General features: G+C 41.7%; 1 protein-coding gene across 3 annotated transcripts in view; it reads left to right on the top strand.

The window, feature by feature from the left end:
- The first annotated feature begins 5,391 nt into the window (after positions 1-5,391).
- The window catches only part of LOC144527094 (choline transporter-like protein 5-A), a 44,855-nt gene continuing 35,262 nt past the window's right edge, over positions 5,392-14,984 (top strand). For all 3 annotated transcript variants that reach the window (XM_078264969.1, XM_078264968.1, XM_078264970.1), the window contains exon 1: positions 5,392-5,688. In XM_078264969.1, coding sequence (XP_078121095.1) covers positions 5,601-5,688 — 88 coding nt within the window. In that variant the 5' untranslated portion in view covers positions 5,392-5,600. The remainder of the gene's footprint in view (positions 5,689-14,984) is intronic.

Raw genomic sequence — 14,984 nt, 5'->3', positions numbered from 1 at the left:
CTTTGAAATCTGGGATTTCTGGGAGTCAAATTTGTCAAAATAAATGTTCCTTGTGTCATTGAATGCTTTACATTGTAGGAGAAAGTGCTGGGGGGGGGGGGCTGTTAGCCTCAGTACCAACTGACATAGGTGACTCTTTTCTTGGGCTCAGCTCTTGAGTTCGGAGGGCTTTGGAGTGAAGGGTGTCTTGGGGGCTGAATTTCATGTGGTTAAAAAAGTTGAGTGTTATCGTTTGAATGTTAATTAATACAATGTACTGTCCATTAATAAAAGCAAAGAATTATAATAATAGAAACTTAAACATGACACAGACACACACACACACACACACACACACACACACACACACACTGCCATCTCGTGGAAGCTCTTGGCATGACATCCCTTGACAAGTCAAGTCAATTGTATTTATAAAGCCCAATACTGCGGTGGCCCTGAAGTGCAAATCACAACAGCAAATAGGAAAACACAACGGCAAATATGAAAACACGACAGCAAATAGGAAAACACGACAGCAAATCATAAACACAACGGCAAATAGGAAAACACGACAGCAAATATGAAAACACGACAGCAAATATCAAAACACAACAACAAATAAGAAAACACTTCAATAAATCATAAAACACAACGGCAAATAGGAAAACACGACAGCAAACAGCAAAACACGACAACAAATAAGAAAACACTTCAATAAATCATAAAACACAACGGCAAATAGGAAAACACGACAGCAAACAGGAAAACACGACAGCAAATAAGAAAACACGACAACAAATATGAAGACACGACAGCAAATAGGAAAACACGACAGCAAATATGAAAACACGACAGCAAATACGAAAACACTTTAACGGCATTAACTTCTATCGGAAAAGGTAGGGCCTATCTAGCAGATCTCTGTTAAAAGTAGGCGCATTTCTGTGTTTTTCACTTCTCCTTCCTGTTAAAAGACAGACAGTCCGTCTGTCCAATCAGGAGGGTCCGTCCTCTGCTAGATAGGCCCTACCTTTTGAAGTGTTTTCGTATTTGCTGTCGTGTCTTCATATTTGCTGTGATGTTTTCCTATTTGCTGTTGTGTTTTCATATTTGTTGTCGTGTTTTCATATTTGTTTTCGTGTTTTCATATTTGTTGTCGTGTTTTCCTATTTGCTGTTGTGTTTTCATATTTGCTGTCGTGTTTTCATATTTGTTGTCGTGTTTTCCTATTTGCTGTCGTGTTTTCATATTTGCTGTCGTGTTTTCATATTTGTTGTCGTGTTTTCCTATTTCCTGTCGTGTTTTCATATTTGCTGTCGTGTTTTCATATTTGTTGTCGTGTTTTCATATTTTCTGTCGTGTTTTCCTATTTGCCGTTGTGTTTTATGATTTGTTGAAGTGTTTTCATGTTTGCTGTCGTGTTTCCCTATTTGCTGTCGTGTTTCCCTATTTTCTGTTGTGTTTTCCTATTTGCCGTTGTGTTTTCCTATTTGGCGTTGTGTTTTTCTATTTGCTGTTGTGATTTGCACTTCAGGGCCACCGTACAATACAGTGTTCGAAAGCAACTTAAGTACAAATCTGAGCTACTTGTACTTCACTTGATTATTTCCAATTTCTGCTACTTTATACTTGTACTCCACTACATGTCAGAGGGAAATATTGTACTTTTTACTAAACTACATTTATCTGAAAGCTTTAGTTACTTTTCAGATGACAGTTTTTCATCCCCTTCCATGCTCTATATCCACAGACTCTGAATGTTTCTAAGCACAGAATTTCCTGATAAACGTGGCATTGACTGTTCAGTAGAGCAAACCAGCCTGGTCTCAACCAACCCGGTCTCACGCCAGTTCGTAAATAGTCACGTTATTTTGATTTATTGATTTGTGTACAGGTCACGCTTTTCTCGTTTATTTCGTGTACAGGTCAACGTTACCATTTCACGAACTGCCATGACACTGGGCTGCTCTGGGGGACGCAACAACTGGGAAATTAAACGCCACAACGGGGAAATTAAACGCCACAACGGGGAAAATAAACGCCACACGCCAGCGACAACAACAGGATGGACCGCCACACGCGGCCACAACGGGGAAATTAAACGCCGGCAACAACAACAGGATTGCCACACGGGGACGTGATCCCCGGGCGCAGGGACACGATCCGCGGTCTCTGTGGCACGCAACAACGGGGACATGAAACGCCACAACAACGAAGAGAATAACACGGAAAGGAACTGCAACACGCCGGTCTCCGGGTTAAAGTCCTGTATTGTTTGACCCATCCACCACCCCGACCAACCTCCCTACGTGTATTTTCTGCTTTTCATACTACTCCCTACCGTTGTCGTGCTGTGATTACGAAACATGCTTCCCATTTAAATACATTAAATTAAAATTCGTAATCACCACACGAAAAAAACGACATATAATATCAATAACGTAACCAACGTTGCCCAGTCATGTTGAGACTGGGCTGTCTCAACATGACTGAGTGTGTTACTGTTGTTCTGCCTGCAGGGGGCAGTGGTGCAGTGCCAGTCATGCTTCAAGGCTGAGCTGAGGAGCTGCTGCTCCAGTCTGGGACTTTAATGTAACTGTATCATCACAATAAGGCATGATGATGATACAAAACATGGGGGGGGGTCAGTGTATCTTTTGGTCATATGAGAGAAATTTATAAATATGCTTTGATTTTCATTTTCTATTTCATATAACAAAAAATAAAATCACTAGAAAACAGAAATACAAAAAAAAAAGTGTTGCTTTCAGCACAGGCTAAAATGACTTTGGAATCCTACTCTGATGTGATTTTAGACATGGCGAAAAAAAGGCCTGTCATGTGCAGAAATCTCTGTGCGCATATCACAGGGAAGTGGGGGTGCAAGAGGATTTTCAACAAGAAATGTGAGGAGATGTTTTGCTGAAAATGGCTAAAACATGATGTGACCATAGACTGTATCAGAGAATGTCTATGGACTCCTCTGACACCATGTTAACTTCCGCTTCGCAGCGTCTGATTCTGCAGTTGTGGGAAACTTCCTGAGCGACTGATCCTCCGTTATTTTGCACCTCTTTACATAAATATACATAAATATGGCTATGAAATTCATCCTGAAATGAATAAATGAGGCAATACATATAAAGATATAAATTAGTCAACATAGTTTAATAGCCGAAATACATATGTTTTAGTTTTATTTATTTCAGGGGACTTTATTTTATATGTAACGTTACACATTTATTTCCCTATTTGCACGTTATATTTAAATTATGTTTGGTTATCTTATAAACTCAGACTAAAAGCAACTAGCTAGCCTCCCTGGCATATTGCATCAAACCATTCACTATCTGCCAAAGGAAATAAAACCTTGAATACACCCATGAATAAAACACGAGCTCTGCAGATTAGTCTGATACCCAGCTAATGTTAGCTAGTGCAGGTCACACTAGCTTTGCACACGGACCAGAATCAGTCAGCACCGGGGACACAACCTATTGTCACAACGGGCTGACGGCTAGCTGCTAGCTAGCTGCTACTTGAAGAAAACGGCAGCAGCTAATATCTGATCCCCATGATCTGATCCCAAACCGCCTGTGACTCTCCGCCAGATCAGCAAACTCAACGGCAGCAACAGAAAGTTTGCTGGGATCAGACTAGAGGTGCAACGATTAATCGATTAATCGATTAGTTGTCAACTATTAAATTAATCGCCAACTATTTTGATAATCGATTAATCGTTTGAGTCATTTTTTTATTAAAAAAAATAAAATTTCTCTGATTCCAGCTTGTTAAATGTGAATATCTTCTAGTTTCTTCTCTCCTTTGTGACAGTAAACTGAATATCTTTGAGTTTTGGACAAAACAAGACATTTGAGGACGTCATCTTAGGCTTTGGGAAACACTGATCCACATTTTTCACCATGTTTTGACATTTTTATAGATCAAACAACTAATCGATTAATCGAGAAAATAATCAACAGATTAGTCGACTATGAAAATAATCGTTAGTTGCAGCCCTAGATCAGACCTTGGCGCTGTAACAGTAACGTTAATGTAACAATAACGTTACAGCCGTGAACTGAAAGTCTATTATTTCCTGAGCTGGTATCGACTCACTTTTCGCGGCAAAGTTGTCTCTCAGCGGGGGGAGATAGTACAAGCATTTTGTGGGAGGAAAAAAAGGAGTGACTGTCCCACAAATTGCAACAGAAAATCTGACAAATGTTTATTACTCATAAAAGTCTCTATAACATATAAGTCCAAGTTGAAAAAAACTGAAACACATATATTTAATTAGACAATGCCTCAGTTATTTGTATAATTAAACATACACGTTCAGAATACTTGTAATACAAGAGATTATTGTCTTAATGTAAATAATCAACTGGGGAAGTGTAATGGAGATATCTGTTCAAATATTTAATATTCCCTATTCACCTGTAGTGACTCTTTAACATAGGCAATGGGAAACTAGCATTACTGATTTCAGTATTTTTCAATACTTTCCACCACTTGGATTTCTTAGGACTTTTTATGTTATAGAGGAGACTTTTATGAGACTAGATCAGTTGAAAGAGTTTCTGTTGCAATTTGTGTGTGTGTGGGGGGGGTCATGTTGCATAATGACAGTACTAAGAGACTGAGAGTCGGACGGAGGCAGGGAGAAGGAAATAAATAAATGTGACATTTTGAAACAAAAGTTCGCTCAAGCATCATCAGAGTAGGGTTCCAAAGCATAGACTGTAAATATTAATATTAACAGTCTATGTTCCAAAGTCATTTTAGCCTGTGCTGAAAGCAACACTTGTACACTGGCGCTGTTGCATTGGAAATGACAACATCCGGTCTCTGAATATGAAAAAAAACTGGCCTTTTTTTTCATTTCTATTTTCGAGTGATTTTATTTTTTACATGAAATAGAAAATTAATATCAAAGCATTTTTTTTTTAAAATATCTCTCATCCCCTTTTGACCATGAAAAGGAAAAAAAAACGCCTTGTATTTCAATTTGAAATTTTGTATTTTAAAACTAAAATCAAACAACCATTCGTTTTTTTGTTTTTTAATACTACCTGTTTATGAAATGAAAATGGAATGATGCCAGCCTCTCTGAAATCACTGTTTGCTAAATAAATTAATGGCTGGATAAGTCGATTTATAGACAGTTTTCTTTACCATTAGTTTGTTTTAGTAAGTAATAGGATACCAGGTCAGGGTTTCTAGACTTAATTGTCTTACTTAAACGGAGCCCGTAATATACTGAGACCTATGATGAATGATCATCAGTCTGGTTCCATCCAGATACAGCAGTGTGAACAATGACTGTAACAGCCTATGAGTGTGAACCACAAAAGTAGGGATTACAAATGGGCTAGTTTAAGTAGCCTAGAAGTCCTCTGTGATGGCTGACCAGGAGCATCAGCGTTTTAAACACACGTTGGCGTGACGTCTCTACAGAGAGAGCGCGAGCGTATCGGAACGTGCAGGTGGTCTCGAGGAGAAAGGAGGGAGGAGAGGAGAGGAGCTGAGGCGCACTGAATGAACTACCGTTACCTCCACAGAAAGCGAGACGCTTCTTTATTTCACTCTCTTCCTTTGTCCACCGCCAGCAGCGCGCCATGGCGCCCCGCCGGTACAGCCCGAGCAGCCCCGCCGCCGTGCAGAGCGACACCGCCGCTGGAGCAGCACCGCCGGTTCGCCACTACGGTGAGTCCCAGAGCAGGCTGGACCCTGTCCGCTACTGTCTGAAACAACAGTCGGAATATAATTATTGGATGTCAGTGTTATGACCACAAGGCATAGATAGGCACGCAGTAATAGAGCATTATAATTAGTAATTTAATTAAACTAATAGGTGGATATTCATTTTTACATTAGCGTAATCTTATTAGCGTAACTAATTACAACCCACACAGAAACCACGAAACTTATGGTGACGTCAGGGGGACAGTTGTCACATGCTTGACTCTCCAAATCACTTCGATTCAAGGGCTTAGGTTTTGTTTCCACATTGGGGGGGGGGACACATTATAACCAGGGGGTCCAGGGGTTACATTTCCTGCAATCTGGGGAACAATTTATGGTGCAAATATCTTTATATATGTAAAAGAAATAATTCTTCTCCCGTTTTTCTCAAACCGTTCTGCATATTCAAAACATCACACGTTTTGGGATGTTTTATTAGGAATCGTGTACATCTCAACAACAAACAAATCTACCTCTTCTAAATACTGGGGGGATGGGGGACATATCCCCTGCATCCCCTTGAAATCTACGCCTATGCTTTGACTAATTGGATTGACATAATTAAAGAGTCCTGTCTAGAATGTGCTATCTCTGTAATGAGTCTGTTGTTACGGTGTGTGCTGGCTGCACCATGTGGCGAACACACAGGATTATAGAAACGTCCAAATAATCATATCTTACTTTGTATGTGTTAGTGTATTTGTGGATCCCTTCTCGCACTACTTTCTCCTTTACTATTTCCTTAAAAGGTACATTTCTAGCATTTGAAAATAAAAATAAAAAATTGTGTGTAAAACAATGCAAAACAATGCACTAATAGACTAATAGAACTAATAGAACGCAGCATGGATGACGTACTGTACTTTTGTAGGCCAACCCGAAAGTTAGCATCGCCTGGTTCCCTCGACAATGAGCCAACAGGCTTTCAGATCATTTGCAAAAAAAAACATTGTGGCTAACAAACGTTTATGATACTTACACGTTTTGTTCAGCAAGATGATCTTCACAAATGAACACGACTTGATGATGTCTGAAGCATAAGTGCAATGGCCAGAAGTAAAAAGCTACTAGGCTATAGACAAACTACAGCACGGTCCCACGACAACCAAGGGGGTAAGCTTCTCCTCGGAACGTGTAGCCATTTTGATGCTAACAAGCCATCACCTTCCGTTAGCATTCCATTGACTGCCATTCATTTTGGCGCCACTTTGACAGCAAATAACTTTAGATAAGACTCTATTTGTCCATTGTTTATTTCTAAAGAAACACGACAATGTATAAAAGGCTCCATTACCTTGTATCTCACGTTATGGCTCCGTAGTAGACGTTTTTGTAAAAATAGGCTAACGATTGTGTCATCAACCACGCGACTTGCTGTCGCACAGTAGAGGAATTACCATACAGTACAGGAGAAGCTCGCAGGCAGTTTCGACTCACATTAGATGTTTAAGTTTAATTACTAATGTTAACTAGCATTTTAGTTAGCAATAATTAGCCTGTGCCTATGTTATCTCCTTACATATACCTACGCTCTCTGTCTCTGCAAGATTCGGAATGATTGAGATTTTTCTTGGCACAGCTACCAGAAGACTTACAACTTTCAGACAGGTTGCTCACGTCACATCTACGTCTTCAAGCTCAGTTGGAGGCTGTGCAGTAACGCTCAGCCATCACCGGAAAAATGCTTCTAATATACTTCACTGGTCTCCGTCCAGAGCAACGGGATCTGTTGGTCCATTTTATATATGTCAATGATCACAACGTCACCACCACTAGCTTCCAACTGATTTTGCTTTTTTTTGTTTAGCATGGCATTTGTAGTCTCAGATAGCCACTTGATAGCAACCGACTTTTTTATGACACGTACAAGCTTTAAAATTCCTGTGTGGGGTATTTACTGATGTTTTTTATGTTGTAGACCAAAACGTGCAAATCTCTTAAGCTTGTGTTATCCACTGACCCTTTCAAACTAGAGACCATCACGCGATAGGATCACACCAGGGGCGTAAGTGTGTACTTCCTCCCCCCTACATCCGGCCCTTTGCTTGAACCACACCCATCTTCAAACTCTGCCTCCATTTTGATCTCAAATACACATCTGTAGAGTTTCCTGACAGAGTACTCCAAAACCGCCTCTGTGGTAGTTCCTGCACAGTACACAGTTCCTGTACAGTAGGTTTCTGTTTAAATGCTGATTTGTAAAGGGGAAGTTAGGCCTTGTTCAGACTGTTTTTTTTCGGCATATCCAGACAGTATCCAGATTGATTTCAGAAAGACTGGTCTCGCTTTGCCAGAACCTTCCTCCACAGCACCGCGGAGGAAGGTCTGGCGAGTCCACACAGCATTCCGGGATGGGATAAAAATGTGCTCTGGATTATTGGCATTTCTTTAAAACCAATCACAATCAGTTTTTGTTGTGTTTTAGCAGAATACTGAAAGCAGCAGAACTGAGAACACTTTAATTTCTGTTATATCCTCATATGGTGCAGCCCTAAGCTACACATCATTACCACACTAGTCCGGATCTACGGCAGTATAGTCTTGTCAAGCTTTGGCCCTCAACTTCCACTAGAGCTGTGTTTGTTCTCCTAATCCCTTCCATACAAGAAACTTCAACAAACTTCGAGCTAGCAAGCTATTCGCTGAAAATGTCAAGTTTTGAAGAAAATTTGAATGTTGCAACGCGGCAGGCCTGCTTGGTTCTTTCGGGGAATGATTGTAAAGATTTACAAAGAATATGTTTAGGGCATTTCCTCTCTAATTGGGACATTTTGGGACCGATTGGTGGGATTGCTGTGGATGAAGTACACACGGAGATACACTGGCGAGAGCCAATGAGATTTATGTCTCCAGCTAATTTAAATATCTCACGTTACTGTATTGTGTTCACAGTTCATTTAATATTGTATGTGGCGTTTTCTTTTGCGGGGTGCAAATGTTCCACCAAAACAAGTTCCTTCCTGAGACGATTTAACAGAACCACCGTTGCTGCATCGGAGCTTAGCACCGCCCATTACGTTTTTTTTCCTCCTATCCCAGAATGCATCTGTGGTGTAGCCAGACCTTACTCCACAGCGCTGTGGAGATCTGATCTGATCACTCGAAACAGTGGCAGTCTGTTTTATCAGATCTGCCTGCAGTCTGAACGCAGCCTTAGTCTTGACTGACATTATTCCATCTCAGAAGAGGCTTCTTCAGATGGAGATGTTGCAGTCTAGTCTGAACATGGAGGATACTGTAGGTGGTCAATGAGAAGAAGTTTAAAATTAGCCTATGACAACCACGCCAACAGAGGTGTTGCTGCTTTATACTGAGCACACTGTGGCTATTTCGGTCAGCAGCAGGATAAAGATTAGCTGAGCATTACTGTTCACTAATGCCATCAGCTGACCTCAGGTCTGTTTCTTTCTGCTCATCCTGTCTAGTTGTACATTAACTGTACACTGGTTTATCAAAATTATTTTAAAAGATGTTGAGTAATAGAGACACGTGTGTGTGTGTGTGTGTGTGTGTGTGTGTCTGGGGATTTGGCAGAGTGTAACAGATAAGCAAGATAAGTCCTCTCTGATAAGACCTGGCTAAACTCCACACATTTCTCAAACACACTCAGGTGTGTGTGTGTGTGTGTGTGTGTGTGTGTGTGTGTGTGTCTATGTCTGTGTCTGTCTGTCTGTCTGTTTGTTTGTGTATGTGTGTCTGTGTGTGTGTGTGTGTGTGTGTGTGTGTGTGTGTGTGTGTGTGGGCTGGGGTGACTATGAAGTATGATGCAGCTGATGTTTAAATCTTGACAAGCATAGTCCCATTTCCATCTTCAACACTCTGTGAAGGACGGAGGACAAAGAAACACATTTCAGAATAAATGACTAATTTACATATTCAGCTGTAAACCTCAGCCGTCTACGCTGCATGACGTTTTTGTCATTATTAAGCTTGGTGTAAGAGTAGCTCCAACCTTACAATGTATTGTCATGCTATCTGTGATTCTTGTAATTACTAGGGTTGTGTATCGTTTGGATTTTTTTCTGACACTGGTGCTGAAACGATACTTTTAAAACGATGCTGGTGCATAAACGGTGCCTGAACCAATACTTAAAAAGTCGGCGACATTAAAGAACAGCTTGTTTATTGCTAAGGCCTATTAAAAATGATTATTAAAAATGTAATAACAATAACTTATTTCACCAGTAAATTGCGACAAAAACGACAAAAACAACCACTAGATGGAAAATGGGTATTTTACAATAAATTTGAATGCACCACAAGGCTTACCAGTTTCAAGTAAATGCACCATTGTCTCGTCTGTGTTGTTTGTCCGACAACGGCAGGCAGTGGCCATAGTGCAGCTAATTTGTATCTTTAGCGGACTGTTGGAGGTCCCGGTGTTGGAATCCTCTACAATGAAATACAGTCACACTTTTACACTGTTTAGCTGTCAGCATTTTAACCATTTGTATGCCAATTACTAGCTAAAGGTAAGCTAACATTACCTGCTTGCAAGTATAGCGTTAGGCCGGCTACACACTGGCTGCGTCGCCTGAGCGTGTCAGCTGCGTGGCGTGTCCGTTTATATTTCAGCTCCCATGTTAACAGGTTAGAGCTTACACACTGCCTGCGTGACACGCACGTCTCAGGCGCGGCTCGAGACGCGCCGAAAACGCATGGATGCTAGAAATAGAACCGACGCCTATTTTTCACGCGACACTGAAGCGTGTTGGAATATAAATGTTTGATATAAATGTAATTTAAAAAATAAAATCGATTTTCTAATATTGCACCTGTCAATAGAACGAAATATTCTATAACCTATTTTGCCGTCAATACTGCCGGCGTTGTCTTTACTGTAATCAAATCAGTATATATTTATGTTTAACATTCATTTTATTAATGGGAAACATACATGTGTACAGACAAGGCTAGCAGCAGCAGTGCCGCGTCAGACACGTTTCTGGTGCGTAAAGACATAGAAAAATCCACACAGCTGACACGCAACAGAAACACCATGCTCACACCACGCAGCCAGTGTGTAGCTGGCCTTAGTGATAACTAGCGTCACATGCAGCGATGTTTCTGTTGCCTTGTCCGTTTCACAGTATCAGAGAGCAGCGCTGGCATTTAGGTGGCACCGAAATGAGCACTTTTTATTTTACTATATCTCGTTAAATAAATATTTAAAAAAACTATAATAAAACTATAATTTCGTTATTTAACTAACCCAACTAATTACTCATCTGGGGCGGGGCTTTCCAATAAGTTGCACGTAAGGGAAAAAAAAGCAGCTTCCACTTAAGAAGAGTTGGTACAATGGCATTGGTATTGCTTGCTAAAAAGGGTACTACTTTGCCTATATGGCAATTTTTGGGATTTAGACCTGATGAGAGTGGACAGCCAAGGGACACGACTGAAGTTGTGTGCAAGATCTGCTCATGTGTGATACGCTGCCAGGTCGGAAATATTTTTCCAAGACGGCTATCCCAAACCTTTTCAACGAGGTCAGAAGTAAAATCACGAAAGAACTGGGTGATGTTGAATATTTTGCCCTGACAACGGACATGTGGTCCAGCTGTAATATGATGCCCTACATGTCAGTGACAGTGCAGTGAATAAAGAGTGGACACAGTCCAAATGCTTACAAACTAGCTTCATGCCCAAAAGCCATACAGCAGATAATTTGGAAGAAGCACTGCACGGGACAATTAATGACTGGAAACTACAAGAGAAACAAATTGCCTGTATAACTACCGACAATTGGGTGAATACAACAACAGGGGAACTGCCCCACTGTAGTCTCTCTCTCTCTCTTTCCAGCAGGCGTTTGTTGATCTTAATGGCAAGCGCGACCAGCACATCCAGATCAGCCGGTAAGTCCAATGGAACCAAATGGTCCTTCATCCATGTAGAAAGGCACTGAAAAGGGCAGAAGAGTTCCAGCCGCTCTCGGCTGCCAGCATGCGAAACTCAATGGCATAATCGAAACTCGTCTCTTCCCTTGCCGTAATCCAGCGGTTCTCAAAGTGTGGGGTGCGCCCCACTGGTGTGGAATAGAGACGTGACAGGTGGGACGCACCAAACGGGAGGAAATTTTCCTTTTTATGCCTTTATATCTTTATCCAGACATCCCAACTGTCCCAGAAGTTCCGGGAGTCTCCCGCATATTGATAGGGGCTCATTGACGCCCGCAACTGAGATCCAATCTCCTGGAATCTGGAGCAAGGCCGCGCACTAGACTAGAGAGTGACTGCGCGTGTGTGTGTATGTGTTTGTGTGACTATAAATGCAGCGCGTGTGAGAGCAGAGTCCTTATAGCTGTGTGTTGCCGCTTATTAGACCGATCACCTCCGGGGGCGACACCAAGTGTAACAGGAATTCCCCTCCCCCCCCGGAACGAAACTCCCTGAAATGACTTTTTGCCTTTCTTTAATGACAACAAAGATCATACATTCAAAACAAAACACCCACAAACAAAGTAATCATTACTAGCCTACATGCAGTCTAAATTAAAAGAACATTAGATATTAGACCCCGAGAAAAATGTAACCTGGAACCGAAGTGCCAAAATAATGATTGATGTGACGTCGGCATATTAATTGTAGCGGAACAAATTTTCGTGCCCATAGATATATGTGTATATATCTATGTTTCGCGCCGATGGGTAGCAGGCTAGTGTGGGCAATAACACAACATGGATACATTTGTGACACGGACCTCAAAAGTTGTCGAGCCAGCGCCAGCAGAGAGACACAAACCAGACGGGCCTAATCAACCAAAAAGCCAACCGAAAAGAAAATATGATGAAGGGTATCTTGCTCTTGGATTCACGGCAGCAGTGGTGGGGGCAGAGGAGAGACCGATGTGTGTTCTGTGTCTTAAACCGCTAGCAGCAGACAGTATGAGACCCAACAAATTAAGAAGACACCTAGAGACCACACACCCCAGTCACGTCAATAAGCCACTTGATTTCTTTCAAAGAAAACTGGCAGAATACCAGGAGACTCGCATGGTAAAAGCTGCATCAGTAAACAGTAAAGCACAGATGGCTTCATATAGAGTGGCATACAGAATTGCACAATGCAAAAAACCACACACAATTGTAGAGCAGCTCATTCTCCCCGCTGCAAAATTAAAAGCTGTCCCCCTGTCAAACGACACAGTTGCGAGACGTATATGCAACATTTCAAGTGATCTTGAGGAACAACTCATAGAAAAATTAAAAGACAGTCGTTTTGCATTACAAGTGGACGAAGCTACTGACAGCAATTAGGACTGCTTGTTCCTCTCGTACGTCCGCTTTGTGAATGGCGAGTCACTGTGCGAGGATTTGCTGTTTTGCAAATACATAAAGAATAGAGCCACAGCTGATGAGCTGTTTAAGATCATCTTCCAAAGACCAAATGGATTTCTCTTCTTTTCTTTTTTTAACAGATTGCAAAGTGGCACTTTTATTTCTTTTCTATTTTTGAACTTGACACAAATTTTGACACAGCTGCACTTTTATTTTCTTTATTTTTGAACTTGCTGTTATTTGATGTAGATAGTTAGTTTGTATTTAGATACAACTTGTTACTATACTGATACTACTTGTTACTTCAATAAACTGGAACATTTTAAGCTCGTTGCGTATTTCATTAGCATTGTGTTGGGGCGATGGGGGCAGGTGGGGCTTGAAAATTCCCCCTTGTCCAAAGTGGGGAGTGACCGAAAAAGTTTGAGAACCACTGCCGTAATCCAACCAAGGCACTGGCAGCCTCCCTTCCAGGAGTAATATTTTGAAAAAATCTGCGTGAATGTTCGGGTGAAAGACAGATGAGAGTCACATATGGCAGACCTACGGCTCCACTCAGCAGCCGCCTACGCCTCAGCATGTCCAGTGAGATGAGAGATGATAAACGCCACTTTAGCTCGGTCAGTGGGATAAGCAGCAGCTTGCAGTTAAAAATGTAACTCAAATTACGTCAGGAAAAACCTGCAGTCCCTGGACTCCCCCGAAAACCTCTCAGATCGAGCGAGGTGAGGAAACGGTGCGAAGGAGGCTGTCTCTCGTGAAGAACCCCCTCCAGAGGACGCGGGGGTTACGAGGGCTGCGGAACTGATCTCAGCAACGGAGATAGCAGGCGGATCCCTCACAGTCAATCGCTGAACCTGGGCAACAAGCTGGCTGATCTGTTCACCAACTCCGGCTACCTGGTTCTCCTGGCGACTACCCATAGCCGTGAGTTTGTTCCGCATGATGGCCAGCTGTTCCTCGCTGACCCTGGGCACGCAGTGCTGCTCTCACTGCCTCGGAGTAGGCTGAGTCCATGTTGGCCAGATTGTACTGTCTCGGTACAACAGCAGACCCAAAAGAACGACTCAGAGCAGAGAGTAAAACGGTAATGGAGCTTTATTCTCCAGAGAACAATCCAGGCAAAGGTACAAAATCGGCAGGCAGAAGACGTGGTCAAAAATACAAGCGAGAGGGCTACAAAAAACACTGGGAAACAAACACTAGGAAAAACGCTGGAGAGTGATGGCCTGACCCTGCAAAGATCTGTACGCAAGAGTGAGAATTTCTAACTGAATCCTAAATTTGACAAGAAGCCAGTGAAGAGACTCAAGAACAGGGGTAATGTGAGACCGTGAATTTAACCTAGTGAGTAGCCTTGCGGCCACATTCTGGATTAACTGAAGGTGATTAAGAACAGACATACAATAACGAGTTACAATAAGATATGAGATAAATGCATGTAGCATCTCAAGGTCAGCAGTTGAAACTCCAGATCTCAGTTTACTGTTTCTTAAGTGGAAAAAACAAGATCTGGTCAGCTGCTTCTCATGTGTGTTGAACAATGTAGATTGATCAAAGGAGGAAGGGAGAGCTTGCATGAGGCAAAGGCAAGAAAAACGACTTCATTTGAGAGGTTTGCATTTGGACCACTAAAAATGTACTTTGACCACCAAATTTGGGGGCTTGGTGGCCCATGCAGCCATTGCTTGAAGATATTAGTGTCCACCCTGGCTTCATTTACAGTGAAACAGAAGTGAACAGGTTCTACTGGCGCTACCTGACAAACAGCATGATGATGCAGGCTTGATATGAAAAACTTCAGTGCAGACAATCCATCCATCCATAGTCATCCCTGTAGGAGCCAAAAAAGCAGTTTTTGTTTATATTTAAAGAACAATAGTTATTATTTTAAGACTTTCCATATTTTGGTTATCGTTCTGATCCACTGATTTTGATTAACAGCTAGGCCACTGATTGGCAAATACCATAGTAATTG

The sequence above is a fragment of the Sander vitreus genome, chromosome 12 (genome assembly GCF_031162955.1).
Source record: "Sander vitreus isolate 19-12246 chromosome 12, sanVit1, whole genome shotgun sequence".
In the NCBI taxonomy this organism is placed as follows: domain Eukaryota; kingdom Metazoa; phylum Chordata; class Actinopteri; order Perciformes; family Percidae; genus Sander; species Sander vitreus.
This window is presented reverse-complemented; position numbering and strand designations above follow the sequence as displayed.